The sequence below is a fragment of the Peromyscus californicus genome, unplaced genomic scaffold, assembly GCF_007827085.1.
Source record: "Peromyscus californicus insignis strain IS unplaced genomic scaffold, ASM782708v3 Scaffold_14__1_contigs__length_90479793_seg_2, whole genome shotgun sequence".
Lineage (NCBI taxonomy): Eukaryota > Metazoa > Chordata > Mammalia > Rodentia > Cricetidae > Peromyscus > Peromyscus californicus.
The window spans coordinates 1379107-1398114 of NW_026294436.1; the positions used below are offsets into that span (position 1 = coordinate 1379107).

General features: G+C 40.5%; 1 protein-coding gene across 2 annotated transcripts in view; it reads right to left on the reverse strand.

Annotated features, from left to right (window-relative positions):
• Cntnap5 (contactin associated protein family member 5) overlaps positions 1–13025 on the reverse strand; it is a 915960-nt gene extending 902935 nt beyond the window's left edge. The window contains exon 1 of one of the 2 annotated variants that reach the window (XR_008217835.1): positions 12442–13025. Coding sequence is in view for 1 of the 2 variants with exons in the window: in XM_052736717.1 (XP_052592677.1) it covers positions 12442–12523 (82 nt within the window). In the remaining variant the exon portion in view is untranslated. The remainder of the gene's footprint in view (positions 1–12441) is intronic. The other variant, XM_052736717.1, reaches the window with a different exon arrangement.
• Between the last annotated feature and the right edge of the window lie 5983 nt (positions 13026–19008).

Consider the following 19008-nt stretch of genomic DNA (forward strand, 5'->3'; position numbering starts at 1 on the left):
TTATTGTGGTTGTAATTTATATCTTGTAATTTATGCAAAAGCAACTTGAGGAAGCAAGAGTTTACTTGGACTTATAGTTCTATGGCACGGTCCATCATGATGGAGAAGACATGGAGATGGGGAGGCAGCGAGGCACATTACATCCATACTCCAAAAGCAGAGCAGTGAATGCTGATGCTTATTTCCCTTTCTCCTTTTTACTCAGTCTAGGAAGCCAGACCATGAGATGATGTCACTCATATTTGGGGTAGGTCTTCCCATCTTAGTTACTAAAGTCTAGACAATCATTCATAGACACGACTGCAAAGTCATTTCCACGGTGATTATAAATCCCAGCAAGTTAATAATCAAAATTAAACCTATCACACTCAGCCAGGTGGCACTGACAGCGCAAGCTACAGTGCTCTTTTGGCAGGTTGGTCCTGACCATGAAAGGGTGGTAGAAAGATTTCATCAGTGGCCCCAGCAACTGAGCAGGTCGTCCTACGTAACAGTGGTGTCCTTTAGAGATGGGGAAGGGATTCTTTTCAGGGTTAGCATGAGGTAACTCACATAACAGTAGGGCAGAATCTGTGGGTCTGGACACCATGGTCATTTCCCAACAGGGGTCAGAGAGAACGAGCTTTGAAAGCATGAACAACCCCTCACGTTTTTTTTTTTTCATATTTTTTTAAATTTATTTTAATTTATTTTGCAATACAATTCAGTTCTACATATCAGCCACGGATTCCCTTGTTCTCCCCCCTCCCGTCCCCCTCACCTTCCCCCCAACCCCCCCCCCCCCCATTCCCATCTCCTCCAGGGCAAAGCCTTCCCCACAGACTGAGGTCAACCTGGTAGACTCAGTTCAGGTAGGTCTAGTCCCCTCCTCCCAGGCCGAGCCAAACAATCCTGCATAGGCCCCAGATTTGAAACAGCCAACTCATGCAATGAGCACAAGATCTGGTCCCACTGCCTGGGTGCCTCCCAAACAGATCAAGCCAATCAACTGTCTCACCCATTCGGAGGGCCTGATCCAGTGGGGACCCCTCAGCCATTGGTTCATAGTTCATGTGTTTCCATTCATTTGGCTATTTGTCCCTGTGCTTTATCCAACCTTGGTCTCAACAATTCTCGCTCATATAAACCGTCCTCATTCTCGCTAATTGGACTCCCAGAGATCCACCTGGGGCCTAGTCATGGATCTCTGCATCCAGATCCCTCAGTAGTTGGATGAGGTTTCTAGCACAACAATTAGGCTGGTGGGAATGCAAGCTTGTACAACCACTTTGGAAATCAATATGGTGCTTTCTTAGAAAATTGGGAATCAATCTCCCCCAAGATCCAGCTATACCACTCTTGGGCATATACCCAAGAAATGCTCAACAACACCATAAGAGCACTTGTTCAGCTATGTTCATATCAGCATTGTTTGTAATAGCCAGAACATGGAAACAACCCAGATGCCCTTCAACTGAAGAATGGATAAACAAAATGTGGTACATATACACAATGGAATACTACTCAGCAGAGAAAAACAATGGCATCATGAGGTTTGCAGACAAATGATGGATCTAGAAAAAATCATCCTAAGTGAGGTAATACCAGACTCAGAAAGACAAACATGGTATGTACTCACTCATAGCAGGATACTAGACATGAAACAAGGATGACTTGTCTGCTACTCACATCACCAGGGAGGCTACCTGGAAAACAGGACCCCAAGAAAGACACAGGGATCGCCCAATGACAGAGAAATGGAATGAGATCTACATGAACAGCCTGGACATGAGTGGGGGTAATGAAAGGCGAGGGTTGAGGGAAAGAGAGCTTGGGGGAGTGGGAGATCCCAGCTGGATCAACAACAGAGAGGGAGAACAAGGAATAGGAGACCATGGTAAATGAAGACCACATGAGAATAGGAAGAAGCAAAGTGCTAGAGAGGCCCACAGAAATCCACAAAGATACCCACACAACAGACTGCTGGCAATGGTCGAGAGACAGCCCGAACTGATCTACTCTGGTGATGGGATGGCCAAACCCCTCACGTTTTAAGAACTTTGGGTGTTAGTCTCAATGAAACAGTAGACTGAGAAAAAATATATCTGAGATTTGAAATCATGAAAAGTGGATTGAAATCCCACTGTAAATCCTGGGCAGAATATGATCTTAATTCAGGTACCTACCCAGCTAATATAGCACATCCTCAGTGACAGGAACAAAATCCCCTTTCCAAATGACTGACTGTAGCAAGCCAGCAAGCAAGTGACACAGTGAAATCTCATCAAGTGCCGAAGTTGAGGTGGGGTGCCTGTCTGAAATCCTCACAAAGACAAACACACTAGCTAATGCTATCTCTGCTCTTTAGTGATCCACCACTCCCAATCAGCAACCATAGCACTCCTCTTTGTTTCTAAAATATTCCTAAGGACTATAAAATGAGAGGTAGTAATTTCTCTTAATTTCTGGCTATCAGAAAGAACTTGTCCTTGTGGACCCCAGTCCAGGCTGCACACATGGCTCAGTGTGAGGGAAACTGGTAGAGAGGGCAGAATTGATCTGCTCTCCAAGATGAGCGTAGAGGATAGCATGTCATCAAAGTTCCTTTTCTGTTCACTACACAGGCTGGTGGGTCTCCCCACTCCTGTGAATTAAGTTTCTCTAGTTCCTATCATTGATTGACCATAATCTGCAGCTTACAGATCAGTAACAGCTTACAGATCACGGATAATGGAAATGAAGCAACCTGCTTGTCTGAGATGAAGGGACAGACACCGGCCTCTTCAATACAGGAATCCTGGAAGCCACAGACACACAGAGAGGCAAATGCCAAGCCTTGTCCTGGTGCTTGTAGTTCTCTGCTTTGTGCTAAGGAATACACTTGGCTCACCAATTTAAATAAGATTCAAGGAAAATATTTTTATCATTAGCAAGTATGTAATGTAGAGCTAAATGTAAAATTGCATGAGTGTTTAAGACAGAATTTCTAGGAATTTTACACTTCACTGGTCACTGGCTGCAATGCTGTTCAAATTCCCACTGCTCTCCTGAGACCCTGTTCGTCTAGATGTGGCACTTGAGAAAGAAATCTGTAAAAGCTTATGTCCCAACATGTGAAACTGTCACTCAGTAAAAGTTGAATGAATTAGGCAGAGGAAGGAAAGAAGGACAGAAAGAGAGATTCATGAAGCATGAAGCAAGGAAAGAAGTGGGGGAGATAAGAAGAGAAAGAAGGTGCAGTGGCCGGGACCCTGGAGGGCGGGAAGTGGTGGGGTTAGACCAGAAGACCCAGACTTTGTGCAGAGGACAGGCTTAGTTCTGACATCCTGAACATGCCTAATTACCCCCTTTCTGCAACTCAGAGCCCTCCATTTCCCCTTCCTTATACTTAGGATTGCTATCTGGACCGTCTGTCTTCCCGGCAGTCTAGAGTTCTGGGCAGACTGCGCTCTATAGTTTCTCTATAGCTAATTTCTATGAACTGGAAGTTGTCCCCCATAATTACAGATTTGGTGAATTAGTAGAGTTGGTAAAGGAGTGGTTTAGAGACAGATGGCTGGGGATGATGGAATTAGGTGGGTATCCCCAAGTGTCCTGTAGGTGGATGATCTGTGTAAAGCCTGGGCTTCAACTGGCCTCACAGGGAAACGTCACATTTGGTGACTCTGCCCACACAGCATAACAAAGCAGAGATGGAATCCAGCAGACACTTAAGTTTCCTCCTACACCCTCCACACAATAATGAACTCAGGGAAAGACACCAGTTGTGCACAAGCTATGTGACCTCACTGAAATAGGAGGGCTGGAGACCAAGGAAAGGCAAGTAATATTTGGAAGGAAAGAGAAAAGGAAATGAAACATTTATTCAGCTACAGCAGCCTAAGAGCACCTATTAAATACTTCTCACTCTGCAAAATGATTTATTTCTTTGTGTATTTGCATGATGTGTGTATATGTATGTGATGTTTTTGTACTTATGTGATATTTGTGTGATTGTATGTATGCATATGAAGCACGTGATGTTTGTGGATATGAATGTGATCTTTGTGTCACGTGTGTGTGTTCATGTGTTGTAAAGGGCTTTACACGTGTGTGTGTGGCGGGGGGCGGGGGTTAGATGGCTTAAGAACACTGTGGTAACAGAAGTATAATAGCAATCTGGCTCTTCCTGAGTGTTGGGATCAACTCAGGTCCTCATTCTTACACAATAAGCATTTTAGTCACTGAGCTATCGTATGAGTTATGCAAAATTCCTTCAACTATTATAGACTTTGGACTGTCTTCAGAGGGATATTTCTGCTTCAGAGGTAAATTGTTACAAATGATATACATGCAAGTGTGTTAGTATTTTCTCTCACGTTCTTTCTGTCTTCCCCATTGCTGGTATCATTCTGAAAAGCTCAATCGAATCTGCAGATGTAGGAAACAGAGAGGAATAATCACCCCCTGGCCTGAACATGCACAAAGGCAAGTAGACAGTATAGAAACACTGGGATTTATGCTTGAAGATCAATTACTAATGATAGCACATCAACCTGAAGCACTCAACTCTAGAAATTCTCCTTAACCATGCAGACACTAAAGTGGGTTAAGATGCCTCATCAACAACCAGTTGATGGGGGACAGAACCCATGATGTCCAGGTTTAATTATACATTCCTTAGGGGGTAGTTCTCATTTTGCTGACACAAACCAATATAATTTATAGACTGGAAGATTGCATCCAAGTGATGGATACAGACAGAGTGTGCTAAACGATGTCATGTATATATGAAATATGCTGCATTCAGATTATGAACACTCTGTATTCACAGAAAAGAACTTCATTTCAGAGCAATGAACACCTTTTGAGCACCTATTGCTTTCATTTGTCACAAACAATGGAAGCATCTACAGAATACATTTTAGCTGCAAATCTATGCTTTTGTGTGCTTAGCAGCTCGTAGACCCTTGTGCCTTGAATTTTCTTGGTCATTATTCTCTTTGCAGATATGTATAAGTTGAACTTTCAAATATCCTTCTTGGAGTCTTTACTAGCTGCTCTAATCATCTCAGCTAGTTTCCTTACCAACATTTTGTTCTATTGTATTCTATGCCTCATAAATCCTTGAAAGGTGTGTGTGGGGGGGGGGCGGGTTCTGGAAAGATTGCTTAGGTGATATAGTTCTTACTTTGAAAGCTTTAAAACCTGAATTTGAACCTTATAACCTACAGAAAATTCATATTCATGAGATGGCTTAGACCATAAAAGCACATGCCACAGAATCACGGTGGACAGAATTCCATGTGTGGAATCCACATAAAGGTGGCAAGAGAAAATCTACTCCACAAAGTTGGTTATGACGTACACATACACTGTGACATGCACAGACTTTATGTGCATACAGCCACCAGGCAGGCACCACACATACACACACACACACACACACACACACACACACACACACACACACACACCATATTAAAATAATATATCTTCATGGCAAGACATATGCATGTAATTCCAGCACCAGAGGATGCATAGGAGTAGTCCAGTGCCTGTCTAGACAAATTGGCAAGCTCCAGGTCAATGAGAGACCTTGTCTCAAAGAAGATATATAGCTTTCTAGGGGATAACACACAGTCTGGCCTACATTATCCACATGCACAAACATACATGTGCATGCACACACATAAATAAAGTTTTAAAAGGGGAAGATTAAAATCTTACTGTGCTAGTTTCATGTTTAGTTCCTAACACCCACATGGTGGCTCACAGCTTTCTTTAACTCCAGTTCTAGGGTATTTAATCGCCTCTTCTAGACTCTGCAGGCACCAGGCATGTGGGTGACACACATGCATATAGCAAAAACACTCATGCGCATAAAAAATTAATGCTATTTAAAAAAATAAAAACCCCAGTTAAACTGTATCTTTTAAATTTAGAGAGATAAACTTTCCATATTAACTTCTTTACTTCCTCCTCTGTCCCTAAAGCAATCCCCAGTGTCCCCATATTTTAGTCTGCTGAGTTTGTTCAAGCTTTAGTTTCCATTTCACTTTCCTCAAGAGCACATTTGGAAGCTCCAGCCCGTGGAAGCTTTCCTTGTGTGCCTTCCACTGCACCCGTGCTCAGCTACGGTGAACAATTAGCACTGACATGACAAAAGACTTATCGCCCTGGCTGTCACAGTTTTTACCATTCCTGGAGGTCATGTATTATGTCTCACTAGTTATTCTTCACTTCTCCAGTTACACAGAGGATGCGACTTTAAGAAAGAAGAATAGGACTTGGAACTAAGTTCATCTGTAAGTTCTTCAAATGAGTAACACACACCAGCTCTTGACACTTACACCTTTCAAAGTTAAGAAGATGACATAGGTATCTCAAAGTCATTTTATAAGAATAATGAGATGGATTTGCCATTAAACAAAATTATTTTCCATCATATAGCACTTATTCCATTGACTAGATCCAAATGCTCCCTTTATATCAAACCCACGGCAATGGAAGAGAAATTCTTATAGCAATGGCGGCGTGTCTGTTTCAGATTATAGAGAAAGCATTCACTAACATTGCATAAAGAAAGTTAGTCAAATAAGCTCCAAGTTGTAGTAAGGTCAAGTAGATAGAGAGAGTTCTTTTTCAGGATACAAATGACTTTATGTTGCCCGAGTTAGGCATGTTCTCCCGCAAATCCAGAAAAGCATGCAGTCGGGGGTCCTCACGGCAGACCTCACACTCTGTAAAGCAAATCCAGAGAAGCATGCAGTCAGGAGTCCTCACGGCAGACCTTACACTCTGTAAGGTGATCTGGACTTCTCTTTCATTTTTCAGCTCACTTTTACTTGGAATCTCCACAACAGTGGCAAGTAATAGTTGTTAAGACAGTAGTATGAAACAAACACATCTTAAAAGCAAGACTCTGTCGATAGGGAGCAGGAAAAAAATCTCAGTTTAAGATTGAAAGCTCTTGCTAGAAAACCACTGGATCATTCTTTCATTCATCCACTTGCTCAGTACTTTAGCCATTGGATACAGGAATTCAAATGAAACACGACGAAAGTGTAATACATCTTAGCCGAGGGAACAAGAATTACAGAAAATGTTACAAAAATTAGATAAATAGGGGAACTTAACCTAGGCTGAGAAAATTCAAACTCATATTTTATTTATTTGTTTATAATATCATACATGTGTGGAATATATCATGATCCTTACTATCTCCATTCTCCCCTCTCACTCCTCCCAGGCACTCCCAACACAACCCACACTAGTAAGTGTGTGTGTGTGTGTGTGTGTGTGTGTGTGTGTGTGTGTGTACTTGACAAATAGTGAGGAAAAATTTTTAGGGAAAATGATGTTGTAGGCCAAATTAATGACCAACCTGTACAAATAAATTCAAGAGAAATGAGACAGCATTGTTTGTTTATAAAATGTAAAGTTCCATATTTTGTTAGAAGGAATACTGGAGATGAGAGTTAGATTATTATATGAAGCCAGATGGCAGCTTGCACCATGCCACACATAACCATGTTTATAAGCACTACCTCAGCAGAACTCTGGTCTGACATTAACAGACTTACGGGACAGAATGTACATTGTACATTGTCCTATGCTTGTGTGTACACAACAGGGTATTTTAAATTGTTCCTCAAGGTTTTCTTTATCCCCTATCAAATTTTTAATTAAAAATTAGGAAAGAAAAATAAATCCTCAACTCTGGGTACAAGCTTAGATAAAAAGTAGCTTTTCTTTGAACAATGTGATATTTACTGTCACGCTTTCCGGATTTATCTGAATGCTTTGGGCATCTTTTTTCAGGTATGACTCAGGAGTTGGGTGTGTTGAAAATTGCTAACTCATGCCCTTCTCCAAGGCTAAGGTTATGAGGCTGATGCTAGAGAACCCTTGCCAAATTCCTGCAGATGCTACACAAACTACCTAGTGAAGTGCATTGGAGGATATTTTGTTTCAAGGATGTTTGTGTTTAAAAATGTTTATAGGTTGGGATTCAGATTTTTCTCATTGTCTGGATTAGTGATCTTGAGGACATGGTTAACTTTCACTCACCTTAAATTCATTTATATGAATTAGATCATTTAACATCTATTTTGCTGATGAGCCTTGTAAAGTGGGTGCAGTAAGTGAGGGATATATGCCGCATGCCTACTTGTAGGAATTAAAATCACATTAAACTCTCATTCTGATTATAGTTGCCTCCCAGTTTTAAGGTGCAGTGTTCTCAAACACACACAAATGAAATGACCATTAAGTAGCACTACTACGTAATGATGAAAATCCATTACAAGTAAACATTGTCTTAGTAACTAAACCCAGGCCTTTAGGCCTTTATTCATCAAACCAAGGTTATTGGGGACAGTGAGAAACCTTCACAAGGTCAACAAAGGTGGAAGAGTTTTACTGAATGATGCAATTTCCTTTTAAAATTAATAATGTCAGTATTGTTTCCAAATTAAAACAATGCAACTTCTCCTTAAAATTTTAAGTAAAATCTCGTCATTTTCTGCCTTCTTAGGTGACTAAACCCATTCTCCATTTCCTTATTTGTTGGGAATAATTACCACATGCAGGTCATAGTCCATCACAATTCTGGGTTATCAACTGAAAGACCTTGAATCATCAACTAAAGGAATTAGAGATGCTTTGAATCTTACCACATCGTTTTGTGATAAATGGATACAGAAGAGTAAAGTGATTCACTCAAAGAAAACTGAAGCCAGTGGGCAGATAGGCAGAGAAAACTCGAGACCACAGCTAGGAAGGTGGCCATTCCTTAGAAGGAGAAGGCAAGTGAAAGCGTGGCTGCTCCTGTGGACATTAATCATCTTCCAAGTCTTTTCCTTTGTTGTGATATCCCTCCTCTAGTTCTTCATTTATATTTTATAGTTGCAAAGTGTTAATCTGCTTTACATATAGGGCTTATGTGATGGGAGAGTGATTGCATGTTGACCAGTAAAGGTCAAAATGAGCTAGTTTGATGATTTTGATGATGGAGAAAGCTTCCAGACTCACCAACTGAGCAGTACAGGGTTCCCTCACTTCTGGTAACTGTATATGCCAAAGAAAACACTGAGCAGCCTTTCTCCTGCCTCAGGAAAACAGCACAACCATTGCTCAAACTACTTTTCAATTTGGTTTGTTAACAGCCTTCAGGTAATTCAAGGTCTGATATCTCTTTATTATCATGATCAACATGCTCATAGGTCTTGTGAAATTCAGCATGCAAGAACAATCTGGAACAGAAAGTTTTAAATTCTTACCACAATAACATGTCTCTGGGACTCTTAATGGGCAACAGCAAATTTCGAGGAGGTATTTAGTGATTATTTCAAAAAAATTCAAGCTATGGATAATCATGTACTATGAATTAAAGTAATAGTTGTCCTATGTGTGTCATATGCAGCCATTCTGTTTTAGAACACCATACTCTGTCATGTTAACATTTTTCTAGCCTAATCTTAGATGAATAGCCTTAGTATGATATTTAGCTGCTATTCAACTTGGGGTAAGCATGTAGCTCAATTGCTGGCTGCTTTCACAAGCAGGATAGAAAGGACAATTTTGACTAAGTATTTGATGCCTGTGCTGAGACATCGCTTGGACTAGAACTTCATAGAGACTTATGGTCTCATTTAATCCAACTTTCAAGTCACACTATACCTTCTTGTGTCAAAGGAGTTGAATATATAATTTTTTTAATTTTACATTGGTCTATTATATCTATATTCAAAATTAGCCAGTTCCCTCAGGATATACCCAAAGGAAACACTCTTGCTGTTTAATATCCGGAATGTTTAGAATGGTGGAATTTTCACAGGTTTTTATTGCTGGTAGGTAATTGCATTCTCATCACAGATTTGTAATGTCTGTATTATGGCTGGACCCCTTCTAACTTGACTCTGTTTTCATTGTGCTTAATTAGAAACTTATAGAATATGCAATTGGATAAGCATTCATTTATCCCTGTGGAGATAAACGCCCATGTTCCGGACAGAGTATGAGAAAATTAAACCTGTATACAAATAGATAGTCGTATACTACACAACAATAACAACAACAGCAAGTCATTACAAAAGAGGGCAGACAATTAAAAGTTATTTTTTAAGATATTTCACACCTATAACTACGCACCATGGAAGAACCTGGGTACAATCTGTTTTCAAGGCTGCCTGTTACTAATGACATGAGATATTCCTTAAAATGTAGGAAGAACAATCTTACAAAATTATTTTCACAAATCAAATTAAAGGAAACTCTTCAGAAGGAAAGGTCTAACTCATCAAAGCATATATATGAATGGGGACAGAGTGTACATCCATAGCAAATCTAGTGTCTACACTTGAAGAATGAAAACTGTGAGCAGCAGCCTAGAGAAACTGGGAAACATTCACAATTGCCTTGAGGGGTTTTGCCTTACAGGCTCTGAAGACCACTAACATGTATTGATTCCAGAACCAGTGTTTGCTGAAAACCTATTGCTTACTGAATTGATACAGTTTTCACAGTACAGCAAACACTCCCTGCTATTCCTTAAGAAAACTGACTCCAGAATATTTAGCAAGCAGCACTCACTCAATTGCTATGTTGCTTGGAAATGGGAAACGCAACTGTCACTTGTGAAATTCTGGATATCACTATCACCAACTTCCTTTTGAGATGCTCAGAGTAGGCTTTGCAACTGCCTTGGCTAAGATAAGCTGAAGTCTTAAACCCATGCCATTTAGTTTTATGCACATTATTAAAATATATTGACTACAGTTAAGTTTATTTAAAAAAAAAAAAAAAAGGCTCCAAGATCTATTTTTTCCCAGAATTTTCAAGAAGGGCAATCCTTGAGGAGGCCAAAGACACTCCTGCTATGCACTCTATCCATTTTATCAGTATCCCTCACTCCAACCTTTTGGATATTCACAGCGTTCATGCTCTCCAGAGAACAGAATGTGCTAAGGGAAATACACAGTTTAGAGCCACACCTTTGCATCATTTGGACAACACTGACCTCTAGTGTTCCAGAAGGTAGAGAAACTAGCTCAATAGCGAAGCTTACTTTCTGACTAAGGCTTTTGGGTCTTTCTATCTGGCACCAAGGGAATAATTTCAAGGAGAAGCAGGGAAGAGGAGGAAGAAAGGGGAACAAGAGAAGAGAAGTGGGAGAAGACAGCAGAGAAAAGTCAATCTCCCTGACTGACTGTGGCCTGCTTCAATACATCCTCTGAAATAATTTATTAGTTTATCCTCCCTTGTTAGAGAGGGTAGCCTTTTTTGCCCTCCTTTGTAACACAAACTTTAAGAAAGTGTGACAACTATGGATTGTGAGCTTTCCCATCTTTGGGTCACAGGAACACTGACCCTACTTTGAACATTTATCTATTTGTCTTCCCTCTGGGATGTAAATTCTGGGACAATATCCTCTAAGGATTAAGGAATAAGAGAGAGGGATCCTCAGTAGTAGGTCTTCTTGCCTTTTTTTCCCTGAGATTGGTAATACAAATTATAAAAGTAAAATAAAATTGTTCCCAAACTGGATAATATTTCCGAGGTTCAGTGCAGGAATAGAAGATCAATGAACAAATCCACAAACTTGAGGGACCATGGTAAGCTATCCGTGCAAACAACACAGACGGCTTAATTGCATCCTTTCTCATTTAGGAGTTCCCAGAGATGGAAAAACTTCCCTTCTTCTGCCTAGAGAAGCAGCTGAGCAACTGAGCTGGAACCTCTTGTAGCTTTAGCAATTTATTCAAGTTTGACAAACTGGATTCTTTAAATACATAGTGCAGGTGGCAGATCTCCGGGAGTTAAGAATACCTACCTATTAAATTAAGTGAAGTTGAAACATGGACAACCCAGTGCATACTCACTGCCCCTTCACTGGCACAAGAATATTGATGGTGAGCTGTGCATTAAAGCTCTCCCTCTGTAATAGGACAGCCATTGGTCTCCTAGGGTAGCTACATTTGGGCTACAGTTCTTAGGCCCAAACTCCCAATCCCCTTACACTGATGCCCATTGGTTACAAAACACCCCAGCTGAAACCTTCTACTTAAGACAGTGGAGAGAGCTAGGTGCTTAGGGTGGGGGTTGAAGGTGGAAGTGTTCAGAGCACATTGCAAGTCTGAGGGAGCTGCAGTCCGTCCGCTGCTGTCACTGAGCTCAGTGGCTCTGGAGCATCTCTGCCCCTGGAGGCTTGCTCCTGGCCCGTGCATTCATGTCTGAGATTAAGAACCATGGAGCTAGCAGGCTAAGGGAACTTTATGGTTCCAAAGAAGGGCAGCCAATCCAGCAGAGCAAGCTCATGAGAGTGCTGCTAACTTTTGGAATGGTTGGAATGGTGAAACCACACTAGTAAGGGTTTTCACCCAGCTCTTTCCCAGCATGTATACAGTCGGACAGTGGATACTTATTCCTAGTAGCGTCATATCCCACCTCACCTTCCCGCCCCCAGCTCTGAGTACTCACAATTTGTTGCTGTTAATCCTAAATGCCAGAAGCCAGAGAGCACCAAAGTCAAAACGCTGGTCAGTCTTGGTACAGAATCCATTTCCCCGAGTGAACGATCTCTTCCAATCGAATTCCAAATTCGCAGGCAACAGCTTTGGCTTTTCTCTCTTTTTCCTTTCTGTCTCTGTTTTCTCTCCTCCGCACCGCCGAACCCCCTCCCACCCCCCTTGAACAGACACTCTTCTCCTTTACTCCATCCTGCTCCTCAGACGCTCCACCGAAACAGTGGCAGGGCTTCCTCGGAGCTGCGAGCTGCGACGGAGGTTTATAGTTCCTTCAACTGCCCCTTTCTGTGCTCGCCTTCCTCATCTGCGTCTTATTCCTCCGGATCTCCTTCCTTAACGGTTCAAATCCAAACTCGAGGGCAGCTCTGGGCACTCAGCTCCAGCAATAGCCAAAAGCACCTCGTTCCGGCGTTAGAGCTGGATTCAGCACCGGGGTGGCGGACAGCTCCTTATAGGAGCCTGTGCGCGGCACCGCCCCCGGCCGGGCCCGCCCCGCGCTTGCCTAAAAGAGTGGCCTGGGCGGGTCCTTGGTCGCTAGCGCGTCCCCAGCAGACTTATGCTGCACTTAGGCTACCTGCTGGGAAGGCAAGGGGGAAAGATCTCTCTCTCTCTCTCTCTCTCTCTCTCTCTCTCTCTCTCTCTCTCTCTCTCTCTCTCTCTCTCTCTCCTCTCCCTCTTTTTTCCTCTCACTCTGTCCTGTTCACCCATACATCCCAGCATCCCTAAATCCATAACTACTTACCCCTTCCCTTCCTCTTCCTCCCAAATGAGGATCCAGATATTGACATTTAATTCAGGTTTTTCGAACAAAGCTACTGAAGCGATGCCTAAAGGAGTTGGAAAACAGAAGCCTTAGGAAGAGGAATTTTCCCATGGAGAGCTTGGCAATGACCTAACCTGATACCTAAAGCCTTTCCTTTTACTTGGCAGGGGAGAGTCAAAGAAAGCTTGAATTGTGCGATTCAATTTCCTCTGCAGGGATGTGTGATTGACAGGTATTGATCTAATTGGGATTTCTGGTTTAGCCATTTAGGGATATGACTTCTCCCCTGCTTTTCCGACTTCTACATCTGTTTCTCTCCCTGGTCGCTGTTGGCATATTGCTTCCGCAAGTACTGCAGAGTAATTGGGCTGTGGGTTCCAAAGGATCTGAGGTGGTTCACTTGCATCAGAGAGAAATGTTTGGAGGAGGAGAGGCGGGGGCTGGAAAGATGAGCGGAGAAAAGTGGGTGTGGAGGGTCGGGTGTGAGCCCATGGTTGGCTCTTAAAAGCTTTATATCTAAAAAAAAAAAAAGATGGGTTTTGATTTCTTCCTCGAGGCTCTCTATTAGAGATCTTGGTTCTTTAGCTTCTAGCATGCATCGGGGGACTGGCTTGCTTTGCCATAGATCAACTTATTTTGTGTTTAGTGGAAGCTGCCAGAAACCTGTCAAATGTTAACAAAACAAGGAACCAGTAATGATATCTTCTATGTGAAGTTTACAATCAGGTTAAAGTCTATGGGCTCTCTCTATGTCAGGGGAGCTGATGCCTCTCCTACTTGCTTCTCATCCCCAGCATTAGTGAGCACTCAGACTTATTTTACACCACAGAGTCCTGACAGTCTTTGGTCTCAGCTGCCTGCTCTGTGGCCACTGGACACGGGGCTGAGTTTCAAGTAACCTTTGCATGAATTCAGACCTTAACCTTGTAGTCTGGGAGTTTCAGATGCTGGAATACTAAAAGACAGTTCAATAACAATTAGAGCAACTGCACCATTATTTTATTAAAGAAAAAATTCTGAAAGTTCTACTAGTTGTAAACAAATACCCTTTTGTCTATAAACTGACTGAAAACAATTATGTCAGTAGATTCCTGGTTCACAGGAAACTCAGCATAAGATTTAAGTTGAGATATAAGCACATACAGGGACTTGGACTCCCAAAAATATCAATGCTGAGGGACCCAGCTTTTTCTGTCCTGTTGGGAGGGGACCGTAGGAAGGAAAAAGGTAAGGAAACCCTAAGTCTCTTTTCTTGTGCTGTTTTCTCCCTCCAGCCTTTCTAAGGGTAGTCCCAAAGATACTGCCATCACAGGTCCCATCTTTGGGAGCCCCAGATTTAATGTTACCCTCTGGTTAGTTTAATCATACTAGAAAGGTCTTGAACATACATACATACATACATATACACACATATGATATATATACATATATACATATATGATATATATATATATATATATATATATATATATATATATATACATGACCCTGAATCAATTTGTATGTTCTAAGTATATATAACATTTAGACCTTTTCTATTTCTTAAGATTTAAAAAAAAATATTTTAACTATATGTGTCTAAATTTATACCACATGCATTCAGTGCCACCAGGGACCAGAAAAGTATGTCAGATCCCCTAGAACTGGAGTTACCAATGGCTGTGAGCTGCCTGATGTGAGAACTAAACCCTATCTTTTATAAGAGCAGCAAGCGCTCTTAACCACTGAGCCTTCTCTTCAGCAATGACTCTTAGACTGAAGAATTGAATGGTTTTTATAGAAATAAAATATTACAGACATAATTTATAACTTTTCAAGTTTTTTGTCTCTAAGCATTTATACCAATTCATGACTATAAAAAAATGATTTTTAATGTATTATCCCCATTCATAATGCTTTTATGATTTCACCAACATGTATGACCTTAAGCAACATATTGTATTATTTTGATTATCTTTCATCAATTTAGAAATAGTGGGGCTAGGAATGCAGCCCAGTTGGTGAAGTGCCTATCTAACATGCAGAAGCCTTAGGTTCAATCCCCAGTACTACAAAACTGAGTGTGGTTGTTGGGCCTAATGAAATACCCATAATGCAAACACTATGGAGGTGGAGACAAGAGATCAGTAGTTCAAGATTATCCTAGGCTATATAAGTCATTGCAGGCCAAGAACCCACTGTTCTGATTTATCTATTGCTTATCTATCGCTCTGATTTATCTATTGCTTATCTATCTATCTGTCTATCTATCTATCTATCTATCTATCTATCTATCTATCTATCTATCTATCTATCAATTTATCTATCTTCTAGCTAATATGTATAGAAATGACATCAAACTGTTTAATTTTCTCTGTTTTAATCTATTCAATGTTATTGATGAAATTTAGTGTTTTGATACATGAATCCCTTCTTGTGTCATCTTATCCACTATATTCTTTTCCATTTTATGAATATGCCAATGTTTACTCATTAGTGGTCCTTATGCCTCAGTTATTTCCAGTTTTCTCCTCCAATTTAAACTCTAAAATCCTTTAACACCTTGTAATCTGTCTCACTTTTAGTAGTGAAAATTTTGCATTGTTACGAAATGTTCTCCTTTATTGTTTTGTGTCTCTCCAGTGTTATGTAATACAATGGCATCAAATCATGTTTCTTCTTCTGATAAAAGTGTGTGAGATTCTCCAGAGGGAAGCATCCTAGCTTTTTTTTTTTTTTTGAAGAGAAAAATGATAGCTAAGAATCAAGGCCAATGTTCTTTAATAGCCTCATGGCTTCTATTTATCTCTAAAATACAGTTTAATTAAGTATAATATTTAAACGAGAGATTTAACAGTTCTGCCTTTTCTAGCAGAATCACTCAAGATGAACCATTAATGCCAGAGAAATGTGCTGACTGTGTATGTTCAGACAACTGAGCACCATATCACTATGGAGTCCACAACTGTGATTTATCTTCAAGTTGTTGATAAATACCATCACTCCCTGTTTTAGATGCTCACATGCAGACATAGCATATAGTATATAAATTACCCCTAATTTACAACCCTATTTACAGTTGTAGCTTTTATTTTTTGTCTCAGACACACCTGTTCTTGCAGCAACTTTGAGCTTTAACTAGCAGACGCTTGTCTAAGATTTGCCAATGTTTCAGCAAGCTTATTGTGCTTCTGACGGTGGTGAGGGGCAAACAGCTGTTCCTTACAGACAGTAGTGTAAACAATGCCATCTTCTGAGGGTGTTTTGACTGCAAGGAGTTTTTAGTCACAGTAGAATATTAATCACTATTAACACTGTTTTCAGCCACATTGCTATTTACCTACTGAAATTTTTCCTTTCAGAGTGCTTTTAATTCTATCGATGCAGCTGCTCCATGATAGAGAGAGGCTAAATAATCATGTATTTCTTCCCATGTTGCAGCACATAGAATAATTTATACCTGCAGAGCATCTGAGTTTGAAGAGATGTGCAGTTTTTGCACAGTCAGTGGGTACTCAGTATTAATACAAAATGAGGAAAAGTGGACAGTGAAGCCTTGGAATGTCTATATTTTAAAATAATCTATTTGGACACCTTCCCAAATCAAAACCTTATTCAAATTAAAAAGAAAAAGAAATGGGGTTTTTATCAGTTGATAAATTTCATATAAGCTTGAGGACCTGAGTTCACTTCTCTGACATTTAAGTAGAAATCCTGGTGTTATCTGGCACATCTGTAACCTTAGTCATAGGGTAGGAAGTGGAGAGAGGCAGAGCTCTAGCACTAGTTGTCTAGCCAGTCTAACCAGTCTGTGGACTCTGAGTTCAAATGGAAGACTGTCTCAAAACCAGAAGGTTGATAGTAATGTCCACATGAATTTTAACACATAAACACATATACCTACAAACACATGTACGCACCCACACATTATTCATAAATGCACATATGTACTACACATTCATACAGGAAAAAATGAAAGAAAAAGTAGTGGAGTAAATTGTATTGTGTTTCACTCTTCTTTCATTTTCTCCTGAACACTTCTATTTCTTCCATAATGGAACTAAGGAAAGTAATCACATGGTGTCTTTGCTGTTGAATGGTCCATCTACTGATTTCACAATACTCTTGAGAGGCATATCTTAAAGATATATTTGGTCATCTTTATTTTATTAATGGGATTCTAGTAGGAGACATAGTGAAATGTTAAATAGTACAAAAATTAAGGGCTTCTACTCATAGGCCACTGGCCAATGAGTCCCCCACCCAGCTGTTTTCCTTTACCTTTGGAGTCCTGTAGGATATAATTGCTGTAATGTGGAGGCTGGAGTATATGGAAACAGAGCTTACATATAATCACACTGTCCACTCTGTTTTCAAAATCACTATTTTTGGATGATTTTTACTTCACATTTCATGGTTTGTTTTATTGACTGAAGGATGATTACTACCACATTTTCAGTTTCTTGTTTTGTTTTTGTAAAATATCAGTGTAGCCCGAGGTCATTATTTTCCTTTGTAACTTAATTTTCTTGTTTGGTTTTCCTTCCTTATAGTAAATGGTTTGTAACAGGGCAAAGTAAGTAGAAACTTGCTACCCTTGACCCTTGCAGGCCTAAAACTGACTTAAGAAAATAGGATGGGAAACACGTAAGATAATAGCAGCTATTAGCATCAGACTCTGTGTCAAGTGTCTCCCATTATGAACACTGCTGGAGATTTTAAGATGACAAAGATCACTTCCTGTGAGAAGAGAAATTCTCAGTTGGCATAATGAATCAATTCTTTGTCTCTTTGTGGTAAAGCGTTGTTCAGGTCAAACCAAGTCAGATTTGTCTTAACAGGATAGTCAGGTCTTAGGATAATGAAGGCAGAATTCTACTTTTTTGGAGGAGTGGACATCCATATGAATGTCCTGATACTTGGACCACATGACAAAGTATGCTGGAACATGCTTCCCATGGATGTGCAATACCAGACTCTGCATTGAGTTGGTTATTAAAGGAGTGTCCTCTTTTCAAAGTGTCTGAGTAATTACATTTGTACAGGCACAGGCATGTCACATTCAGACTGAAATATCAAAAAGAATATCTCTTTTTAAGTTATGCCTGTGTCTTTCCAAAGAACTGCCCTCTCAAAATGACCAGGATGTCATTTGGATATGTTTCATGTTTCCTGAGAAGTCTTCTTAAGTAATTTCACAAAATGTGTTTTGGGAGTGAAGGTGAAATACTGAGACTGAGTCTTGGCTTGGAAGTTGCATAGTATGATATCTTTAGCTTTAGCATACAGCTTGATTCCTCTGGGATCCAGTCTCTTTTTAAAAACGCAGTTTGAGTGTGCTTACACATATTTGTGTGTGGATACATGTATATGTGTAGCTGTGAGTATGTGTGTACATGTGCGTATGTGCAAATATTGTGATGGTGTGTGTACTCTTGTGTATAAGTGTGAGTGTGTGCATGTATATGTGTGTGTATGTGTGTTACCTGTATGTGTATGCATGTGTGTGTGAAGTATGTGTTATGTGTTTGATACTGATGTGTGGGTATGGGTGTGCATATGTTTTTGCCACTTGTTCGTGTGTGCTCACTTGTGTTTTGGTGACTATAGATGTCAAAAGACAGTATCATAGATGCATCACTGGAGCAGCTGGAGTTACAGGCAGTTGTCAGTCACCTGAGATGAGTGTTGGAAGCAGAGCCTAGGTCTTCTGGAAGAGCAACAAGTACTCTTGACTGTACAGCCATTTTTTTCCAGCCCCTGGCACCAAGTTTAAAC